Source organism: Solanum pennellii, chromosome 9 (assembly GCF_001406875.1).
Source record: "Solanum pennellii chromosome 9, SPENNV200".
In the NCBI taxonomy this organism is placed as follows: domain Eukaryota; kingdom Viridiplantae; phylum Streptophyta; class Magnoliopsida; order Solanales; family Solanaceae; genus Solanum; species Solanum pennellii.
Window position 1 is genome coordinate 919,396 of NC_028645.1, and position 10,890 is coordinate 930,285.

General features: G+C 36.6%; 1 protein-coding gene across 1 annotated transcript; it reads left to right on the plus strand.

The window, feature by feature from the left end:
- On the plus strand, positions 1 to 9,824 carry LOC107031477 (probable LRR receptor-like serine/threonine-protein kinase At1g67720). The gene is made up of 15 exons (XM_015232871.2): positions 1 to 307; positions 2,388 to 2,919; positions 3,116 to 3,627; positions 3,990 to 4,122; positions 4,282 to 4,353; positions 4,459 to 4,527; positions 4,618 to 4,689; positions 4,996 to 5,064; positions 5,636 to 5,790; positions 5,876 to 6,117; positions 6,852 to 6,978; positions 7,052 to 7,120; positions 7,197 to 7,383; positions 8,773 to 8,908; positions 9,244 to 9,824. Exons 1-15 carry the CDS (start codon positions 232 to 234, stop codon positions 9,577 to 9,579), a joined length of 2,787 nt encoding a protein of 928 aa, XP_015088357.1. The 5' UTR covers positions 1 to 231; the 3' UTR covers positions 9,580 to 9,824.
- Positions 9,825 to 10,890: the final 1,066 nt, after the last annotated feature.

Below are 10,890 nucleotides of genomic sequence, written 5' to 3' on the forward strand. Positions count from 1 at the left end.
TCCTACTTTTTTGCTATTTCAGCATTTATTACTCAAATTTATTTAATTTAAGAAGAAAAAAAAACATTCTTTTTCACTTCAGAAACATATGTATAGCAATCATATACATTAATGTTATGTTTTTTTTTTGTTTTTTACTTTTTTTTTAGCTAAGTGTCCTTTTTGATGTTTCCATCTCCATAGTAGTACTTGTTCTTTTTTAATTTTCAGTAAAGAACAAGATTTGGAGTAATGGGTACTGGAGTTTTCATCTTCTTTGTTTGGTTTGCTGTTTTTCTTCTCATTAATGGCAGCCAGGCACAGCCAGGTAATAACCCTTTTGTTTAAATATGTTTTTGCTTATTTTTTGTTTGTGGGGTTCTAGATTTACTTGTTCTTGTTCACTGGTTTCTGTTGTTATGTGTTGTACTACTTTTTCTTAAAGAAAATTTGTTGTGATGTTCATAGTGTATTTCTGTGTAGTAAATCTGCTGCAAGATTTGATTTTTAAGAGTGTATTGTAATCTTAGTGAAGGGTGTGGCAGAATGGTAAAGTTTCTTTCATACTTAATCAGAGATGAAGTCGTCTTTGTTAGGGAGCCCTGAGACCCCAATAGTGAGCTTTCTATTGCGCGAAATTCGGAGTAGTTGGGGGAGTTGGTTCTTGGCTCTGGACTCTTGAGGTTAAAAAAAGAAGATGAAAAGAAGTACATGCATGACATATGTGTTTGTGTGGTGGGGGTGGGTGAGGTTGTATCTACTGCTTTTGATGGTGCTCTTTGAACAAAATTCCTATTTAATTAAGGTAGTTGATTTTACTTGAAATGTGAAATGGAGAAAACAAATATAGAAGAATAGGAGAAATTAAATGTTTTGTTTGTCTCATTGCTATGTGCTACATACTTTTAAGGGATGTATCTATAGTTGAATGCATATTCATGGAATGTATGTATTGTGGGTGCTTATGCTTTCATTCTTGAAATCTGATGGACCATGTTACTGTTTCAAATCTATGACTCGGTATCATACTTGTGGAAAGGGAACTCTGATTTAGAACAGACTCTGAGCATGAAAAGTTCAACCTTTTGGAGGATAAATTTTAGACTATTTTACATAGCTTAATCCAATTCTCAAAGGCTGGCTTGCGTCATTTGGTGTCCAACGGACAAGGAGTCATGCCTATGCAGCCTAATAATATGATAAAGATCTGGCATTGATTGAGATTTGACTTAACTTGCTATAAATGAGAGAAACATTTCCTGATCCCTTTGTGCATATTAGAACAAGTACAACACTAGAAATAAGCATAAGCCTGGAACCACTTACATCAAGTTGACATTCAATTGTTTCAAGTTAAATTCTTAATGCAGCTGTCAGCCTGTCCTTGTCATTTCCCATTGCACAAATTAAAATTCTGCCAGATGCCATAGGTAATTTTGACTTGTGAGAGCTGATAGAAAGAGTTATTAAATTGCATGAATAAACCACATTAGTCATAAAGCTTTTGTTGGCAATCATAAGAAGTTTTGATAATCTCAAGCAGAGAACTGATGATGTACTCAGAATTTTCTGTAGGTTAGTGGTTTGAGACCTCATTTCGGCTTTAGTAAGCCAGATCCTGATCTGGATTTAAGGAAATGGCTGAAAATGATGTTTAGTTGTTGACACTGCATTTGGCTTTTAAAAATGCAACTTCTTAGTGTAACTAAAACAATAGCATCTAACAGAAAAGTGTTATGCAATCGCTTAAGTTTCTGCAAAGCTAGAGAGATCTATAGGAGGTTGGCCAAAAAAGTATTGGGGAGATGTGCTTAGATAGGAGGATGTAAAAGATAGTAGTTAGTGGAGTATTGTTTCTTTATTAGTTGCTATGTCTTCTTCAATGTCGTTTTTCCTTTTCATACCTACTTTAATTTGTCAACTTACCAAAGACATGACCTTAGATAGGAGGATGTAAAAGGTTTGTAATTAGTGGAGTATTGTTTCTTTATTAGTTGCTATGTTTTCTTCAATGTCGTTTTTCCATTTCATACCTACTTTGATTTGTCAACTTACCGAAGACATGACCTTAGATAGGAGGATGTAAAAGGTTAGTAGTTAGTGGAGTATTGTTTCTTTATTAGTTGCTATATTTTCTTCAATCTTGTTTTTCCTTTTCATACCTACTTTGATTTATTGAACTAGAGCCGAGTCCTCCAGGAACAACTTCTTTATCTCCGCGAGGTAGGAATACTGTGTATGTTGTTGATGTTAAGAGAGATAAATAAGACATGACGTAAAATTTCTGGGGGTTGCTAAAGGAGAAAGCAGTTCTCATTCTTTAATGAAGCTTTACCAATGGGTGTGAAAGTTGGTGGATATATATTCATTCTTTATGCACTGCTGATAAATTTTAAACTGTCAAACAGGTTTTGTAAGTTTAGATTGTGGAGGCAAAGACAACTTCACAGATGAACTTGGTCTTCAATGGACTCCTGATACTCAAATGATTAGCGGAAATATAGCCAATATCTCTGTAGCAAATGAGACGAGGACACAGTATATGGCCTTGAGATACTTTCCAGCCGATAACAGGAAGTATTGCTATACACTTGATGTGATTCCCCGAAACAGGTACCTTGTAAGAGCAACTTTTCTATATGGTAACTTTGATAAGGACAATGTGTACCCAAAGTTTGATATCTCACTTGGGGCAACTCATTGGGCTACAATAGTTATATCTGATGCTAATACAATGGAATACCAAGAGGTAATATTTCTAGCCAAGGAACCTTCCGTAAGTGTCTGTTTATCGAATGCAACCACGGGGCTTCCCTTCATTTCTACACTTGAGCTCCGACATTTTAATGGTTCAATATATATGACTGAATTTGAGAATGATTTTTTCATGAGCGTGTCTGCTAGGATAAATTTTGGCGCAGCAAGTGATGATCCTGTCAGGTATGTTTCAGTTCTTCTATTACTGTGGCAGCTTCCAAATTTATGTTCTTGCACGTTTTATATATTTTTAGAATCTGATAGCCATTGACATTTTTGAACTGAAACAAGCAGGCTTTGGGCATGGTTTTCTTCTGATTTACTGTTTTTGTTCGATTTCTGAAATTTTGATCTTCCCTTAATGTCCTTATTCTCCTAGGTACCCTGATGACCCATTTGATAGAATATGGGCGTCTGACACCCTAAAAAAAGCCAATTACCTTGTTGATGTGGCTGCTGGTACTGAAAGAGTTTCAACCAAAATGCCAATTGATGTGAATACCTTAAATGGTGAGATGCCTCCTCAGAAAGCAATGCAGACTGCTGTAGTAGGAAGAAATGGCTCGTTAACTTATCGTCTGAATCTCGATGGTTTCCCTGGTTTTGGTTGGGCATTTACTTATTTTGCTGAAATTGAGGATTTGAAACCTGGTGATAGTAGGAAATTCCGGTTGCTTCTCCCTGGAGCTCCTGATATCAGCAAGGCTGCTGTTAATATCCAAGAGAATGCCCATGGGAAATATCGTTTATATGAGCCCGGCTACTTCAACTTGTCCTTGCCCTTTGTATTATCTTTTCGTTTCGCAAAGGCATCTGATTCCACCATGGGGCCTCTCTTGAATGCTATGGAAGTAAACAGATATGTAAAGAGAACTGATGGCTCTTTAGACGGTAAAACCATGTCTTTTTCTTTGAACATTATTATAATGTGGTTCGTTGAAATGATTATCTGCAGTTTATTTCATTAGAAGGATTTTTTCTGTTGTAATGAGCATCTTTGTTCGTTAGTTTCAAAATAGTAAAGGCATATNCTCTTGAATGCTATGGAAGTAAACAGATATGTAAAGAGAACTGATGGCTCTTTAGACGGTAAACCCATGTCTTTTTCTTTGAACATTATTATAATGTGGTTCGTTGAAATGATTATCTGCAGTTTATTTCATTAGAAGGATTTTTTCTGTTGTAATGAGCATCTTTGTTCGTTAGTTTCAAAATAGTAAAGGCATATCCCTAACTCTTTGCATGTGTTTCAGGACCAGTTATTTCTAGTTTAGTCTCGCACTACTCTTCTGCCAATTTGATAAACGAAGGTGGTGACCCATGCTTACCAGTCCCATGGTCCTGGATCCGTTGTGACTCAGATATCAGACCAAGAATAACATCAATGTATAGTTCATCACTTTAGCTTCTTTATGTGTAGTTTCATGTGTTCCACTTTCTGCACTTCAGTTATGGAAGAATTAAAATTACTTTCTAGTTTTCTCTTTATATTGTTTTTGCAACCTGAAGCAATGGGCTATAATTCACAACTGTCACCATTGGCAGTAAATTGTCTGGGAAAAATTTGACTGGAAATCTTCCGTCGGAGTTGACAAAGTTGAGCAGCTTAGTTGAGCTGTAAGTCATAATATTGTTCTGTTAAATGTTCCATGCATATGCTGTGGTTCCCTTCTTCCTTTTCTGCTGCAGTATAATCAATATGCACCGATTTTCCTAATGCAGCTGGCTGGACGGTAATTCACTGACTGGTCCAATACCCGATTTTAGCGGATGTCCCAACTTACAGATAATGTAAATTGAGCTGCCTTTTTCAATTCAACCTTTTTAGATATTTTCTTAAAACACATTAAGTGGTGAATCTAATCATTATGTTTCTTGCAGACATCTTGAGAACAATCAGTTGAGTGGACACCTTCCTTCCACCTTAGAAGACCTATCAAATTTGAAAGAACTGTAAGCAGCAAAATTATTTATTGACTAAATGTACAATTACCTGTAGAATTTACTCAAGCATGTTAGGCTGTAGATGCTATTCAACTATCAGTTCATGCATATGGATGATAAGCTTAACTCCCATATTAAGCTTCTGCGCATCAGAATAAGAATCTAGCATAACCCTGGTTGAGCTGCAGATCATAATCACATCGTTGGAACTTTTTTGGCTCCACTTGCCTCCCTTTCTCTTATTTTAGCTTGCAGGCGCATGTACTGCCTCTAGTAAAGTTGTCTTCTCTTTCTTAATAAAAATGATGATTGCAGGTACGTGCAGAATAACATGCTAACTGGAAGTGTGCCATCTGGTCTTCGTGATAACGGTGTGATTTTGAAGTGGGTATCATTTCTGCGCTAAGTGTTTGTTTCTGAGGCCTTGTATCTTGTCATGCATTTATCCTGTACTGCCATGGAAATCGTTTTGAGTTTGAGTTTTACTCTTTTAGCGGTAGAGAAACTAAATTATTAAATGTTGGATTGAGGCGGGTCTAAGTAAGTGATATGGATAGTGAGGATTCATACTGTCCCCAACTAGCTTGTGGTTAAGGTGTTCTTGCTGATGCCTAAACCTTTTCATTTCAGCTACCAAGGTATATCTCTAGAGAGCTCATGGTAGAGACTCAATACTCCTTTCTTTATGAAAGCAGATAATCTTAACATAAGTTGGCTCGTAAAGATACACATATGTTAAATCCACCGCGCTTGGTTGTGGTTCTTATTTCAGTTACTTTAATGGTTCTTGTTGCACATTGAAAGCATCTTCAGTCTCTACTAAGCTTGGCTCATTACATTTTATATGTCGAAATTACAAATCTTAAGTTTCTCTGATAATCATGCTGCGTTTCTAAATTGTTTGTCTTGTCTACTTCTCTACTAAATCTGCTAAAATATTCCGTATTCTCCTCAGTTATACTGGAAACTTTAATCTTCACGAAGGGGAAACCAATCGCAGCCGTAAGAAAATCATTATAGGATCATCAGTTGGGGCTTCAGCTCTGCTTCTTGCTACTATTGCCTCTTGCATACTACTGCAAAAAGGAAAAAAAAGCCCTCCTAAGCAAGGTCTGGTGCAATACTTAATTTTGCTCAACTTTTTAAGCTAAATGTCTTTTTTTTTTGTGGAACTCTCATTATGTTTCTGTTTTAGGCCACCTCGAGATGAATTTACCTCCTCAAAGGTTTGTCTCTTCCTTGGGAGATGCTGCAACAGAAGCAGCACACTGCTTTTCATTAGCTGAACTTGAAGAAGCGACCAAGAACTTTGAAAGGAAGGTTGGATCAGGGGGATTTGGAGTTGTATACTATGGGAAATTGAAGGACGGGAAGGAAATTGCTGTCAAACTTCTTACAAATAATTCCTTTCAGGGGAAGCGAGAATTCTCGAATGAGGTAAATAGTGGGATGCTCCTATTATATTCTAGAAGCTTGTCATGATGCATAAGCATGGTCTTGAATGTCGGGACTGATGCTGTGGCAATAAAACCCATTATTTATTTGTATAACTTTGTTAGGAAGATCAAGATATAAGAGGCTTCACCATTACACTTCAATGTTTTTAGATTATCGAGGAATCCATTATTATACTTTTGGAACTCGGGGATAATGGGCCCACCCCTCTACCTCGTTTAACTTAAATAGCAAACTTGGTGCAACAACCTGGTTTTGAAGTCATGACATGCACCTACCACACTCCTGCTCTGTACTACCTCTGATGTCGAACCAAAACCCCGGAGGCTGCCTTGACACACATTATTTTTGCTTTTCAAGTTTGCATAGCATCTCAGTATAGAAAATGAAAGCTGCGCAATTTAGGAAGGATTAATTTAACCCCAGAGGACACTTTCTCAGTGGTACTTTTCACACTCAACAAATGTATATTGCATAGAAGGTCACCGGCTATAAAACCTCTAGACCAGCAATGGACTAGAACTTGATTAAGTTGTTACACAGTGCTGCAACTTCTCCCTCTACATTGTGCAATTTTGGATCTGATGTAAATTAGTACAACCATATCCAGTTTATGTGTCAAACTTATAATTTCCATTCTAGTGAGGGTATTACTGAATTAAATTGTTATGGTTTTCCTGGACACTTAATATGTGATTGGATGATATTTGGTGCAGGTCGCTCTGCTTTCAAGAATTCATCATAGAAACCTTGTACAGTTTCTAGGATTTTGTCAGGAAGATGGGAAGAGTATCCTTGTGTACGAATTCATGCATAATGGAACTCTAAAAGAACACCTCTATGGTAAGTTCATGTTTCACATTGATTACAGAAAGTTCTAATCTGATACATTCTCAATGTGTATAAATGTTGGCAGGTCCTCAATCACCTGATAGACGTATTAACTGGATCAGGCGCCTTGAGATTGCTGAAGATTCTGCAAAAGGTTTGTATGAAAGGAAGAAGTTTTAGACGAGAAGGATCTTTCTATATTTACTGTGTTACTCTTATGCTTGTTTCAGGAATCGAATATCTTCACACGGGATGTGTCCCATCCATCATCCACAGAGATGTGAAAACTAGCAATATTCTGCTGGACAAGAATACGAGAGCAAAGGTTTCAGATTTTGGTCTCTCCAAACTTGCAGTAGATGGAGCTTCTCATGTGTCAAGCATAGTCCGTGGAACTGTAGGATATCTGGATCCCGAGTATGCATTCTTCTCTGGAACTTTGAGTTTTTATTCACTGTACAAGGCCAAGCATTGACTGCATTTTTATTCCACAATATTTTGTTGCTATNTCCGTGGAACTGTAGGATATCTGGATCCCGAGTATGCATTCTTCTCTGGAACTTTGAGTTTTTTATTCACTGTACAAGGCCAAGCATTGACTGCATTTTTATTCCACAATATTTTGTTGCTATGTGTACTCTTAATTTGTCAGAAGGATCATATATATTCTTGGTCTCTTCACCCCTATTAGCAAGGACAGTTTTTCTATGAATCTTAATGATGCAAATCAAGCTAGTATTATTCCTAAGTTGAATTATATACCTGAGTTTCAAAGCCATGGGAAAAAAGCAAATCATGGCTACATGAGTAGTTTTCCCACAGCACAAGCTAATGTTTTAGCAGTTTTGCTTCACCAATTAAAAAGATTCTGCATAAATGACTTGTCCACAACTGCGACATTTCATTTTGGAAGTGTCTCGGTAGCAATATGATTTATTTATTTGATTCTCAATGCTAGATCATATCCATGGTGGTGTAAGATATTCACTTGACTGATCTTCAGTGAAACTGGAGAGGTCTCTGTATTTAATTTGTTTTATTGGCCTTGACATCACCTAATCCTACTCTTTGAGTTCTTCTATGCAACGACGACAACTACACACCATTGCCTATCTAATTGGTTTAGCTATATCAGTCCTCTATAACAATTCTGCTCGGTTGTGCCCGTCTCATTCTACTAGAAATAATTTAAAATTCTACGGAATAATGGAGAATCTAGGGCTTCTCTAACCAGACTTTACTTCAATTATGTTATGTTCTCTTCGTCAATATTTATGAAACTTCTTTCTAGTACTGCCACGTTCCAATATATGTGATACCATTTGACAGAGCACGGAGTTTAAGAAACAAGGAAAGTGAAACTTGTGGTCCTAAAACAAGCCATAGACATTTGTATGGCAATAAATCTTCTCATACGGGTAAAATATAAATTTTAAAGCTAAATTGTTCTAAATATAGAAAAGTGTCGTTCTTTTTGAGACAGAGTAAAAAGGAAAGTATGCTACACAAGTTAAGGACAGAGAGTAATAATAATTAAAGCAACTAAGGTCTTGTGCATAATACCCTTTACAGGAGTGTTGACAGTTGATACATCACCTCCTCTTTTAAAAATCTAGTGCTTTTCTCTATGATGTCATCTGGATTTGTTAAAACTAGATGTTATGTTCATTCTGCATGAACTATGTTGCAAGCTCAGTAGTTTTTCCTGAAGTTCGGTGGGTAATGCCTCCTAAGTTGTCTTTTCCTAAAAAGTTATATGTTCTTCAGGACTTTTGGATTGACTCTTTTAATTTAATGTCTATACAGATATTACATTTCCCAGCAGTTGACGGACAAAAGTGACGTTTACAGTTTTGGTGTCATTCTCTTGGAGTTAATATCTGGCCAAGAAGCAATATCTAACGAAAATTTTGGTCACAATTGCCGTAATATAGTCCAGTGGGTAAGATTATTTATTGATCATATGCGCTATCTTTGATAATAATTTGCTACTGAATTTTCACCTTAGTACTTTCTCCCTTTAAAAGAAGTTGATATCTTATTGCTTCTGATATAGTCCTATATTATTATACTCATTAGGTGTTCCAACGACCCAACCTTCTACATTGTCTTTAGTTTCTTCTATAGTTTAGTGGGAACATCTGAAAAGTTTATATGGACTCCTGCATAATCCCATTGTGGGGAAGGATTTTATCTATTGAACCATGCTATAAAGTTTGGTGCCGTCTTAGACATTTGCTGGACGGATTTTAAAACTTTCTGCTTCTAATCATACAGGCGAAACTACACATTGAAAGTGGGGACATTCAGGGCATTATTGACCCCGCTTTACACAATGACTATGACATCCAATCAATTTGGAAGATAGCTGAGAAAGCTTTGATGTGTGTCCAACCTCATGGAAACATGAGACCATCAATATCAGAAGTTATCAAAGAAATCCAGGATGCAATTGCAATCGAAAGAGGCGCAGAAGCAGTAAAGGAAGGTAGTTCAGATGACATATCCAGGCATTCAATGCATTCCTCCCTACACGGGGGTTCAATGGACCTTGGTGCAAGTGACCATTACTTGTCCATTGATGAATCTATCACAAGACCAGCAGCTCGATAAGTTTTTTGTTCATATAACTGTAGAATTTTGTTCATATTATAGACCATTAAGCTGTGTTATTTCAATTCATTTTACATATCTCTCAAGGTCTAGGATTACACAATTGATGTTATTGACACCTTTTGTTGAAACAAAACTTCTTTTGTGCTGTGCTGTGTAAAGGCAGGATTCTGAGCACATTTTTGGCTTGAACCAAGTGAAAAAAAGTGTATACAATTCTATACTTTTATCCCTTTTGATAGAAATTCTTATGGTTAAACCCATGAGTGGCTACAGACTTGGTACTTGTGTTGGTGGGAGGTCTCAATGTAGTAGTTGAGTTATGTAACTTGGTAAGAGGTTCGTAATACGTTCTCAAGAGAAGCAACTGAGTTGTGCAGCCTAGTACTCGTGTTTGTGAGAGGTAGCACATGCTCAATGAAGTAGCTGACATACGTAGGCTGACTTGATGAAGTAGCTGAAGTGTACGACATGATACTTATGTTGATGGGAAGTAGCACGTGCTCGATGAAGTAGTTGAAGTGCACAGTTTGGTACTCGTGTTGGTGGAAAGTAGCACATGCTCAATGAAGTAATTGAAGTGTGCAACATGATACTCATAGCATGTGCTCGATACAGCAGTTTAGAAGCACGACTTGATACTCATATGAGCGGGAGGTAATACATGTACGATAAAATAGTTGAGGTGCATAAAAATTGATCCGAACAGGATAGTCATGTGAGGGGATATGTAGAATGGAACAGTCCAAACACAGTAGGCCAATAGTATGATCAATGATTGGCCCCATGTCCTACCATTGCTACTGTCTTTGTTGCAGTGTTGTACAACATTGTTGATTATGATACCTGCCATTTCTGTTAGTTCAACAGTCAGTTCTGCACCACAATGAAGACTAGTCATTGTACACTTTTTGCTGCAATATTAAATTGTTAGTAAAAAATTGTGATGTATCTACTTAATTGAATTGAAAATCTAACCAAAATAACATTTCTATCTTTACGAGATAGACCGAGCGACTTAATAAGGTAGAATTTAAAGCCAAACTTCAAAAAGAGGTCGAATCTTCTCTTTCTTTTTTTATTTAAAAAGGATGATTGTTATACATATTTTTATGGGAAATGGTCTGAAAAATACTTTAAACTTTAATCGAAATTGCCGTTACGATATCAAACTTTATAGAGGACCTCTTACCCCTGCACGACTTCGTAGTGTATTTTAAAAGTATATATGTGTGCATATCCACGTGTATAGATTTGCTATTTTTAATTATGAATATTTTTTATGTCCACGTGGATATATATATACCTTTA

Bases quoted from the DNA above. Each gene is read 5' to 3' on its own strand.
- LOC107031477 (XM_015232871.2), top strand. From the start codon at position 232: ATGGGTACTGGAGTTTTCATCTTCTTTGTTTGGTTTGCTGTTTTTCTT. The intron at 4,690-4,995 runs GTAAGCAGCAAA...TGATGATTGCAG, and splicing joins CTATCAAATTTGAAAGAACT to GTACGTGCAGAATAACATGC. The intron at 7,121-7,196 runs GTTTGTATGAAA...TGCTTGTTTCAG, and splicing joins TGCTGAAGATTCTGCAAAAG to GAATCGAATATCTTCACACG.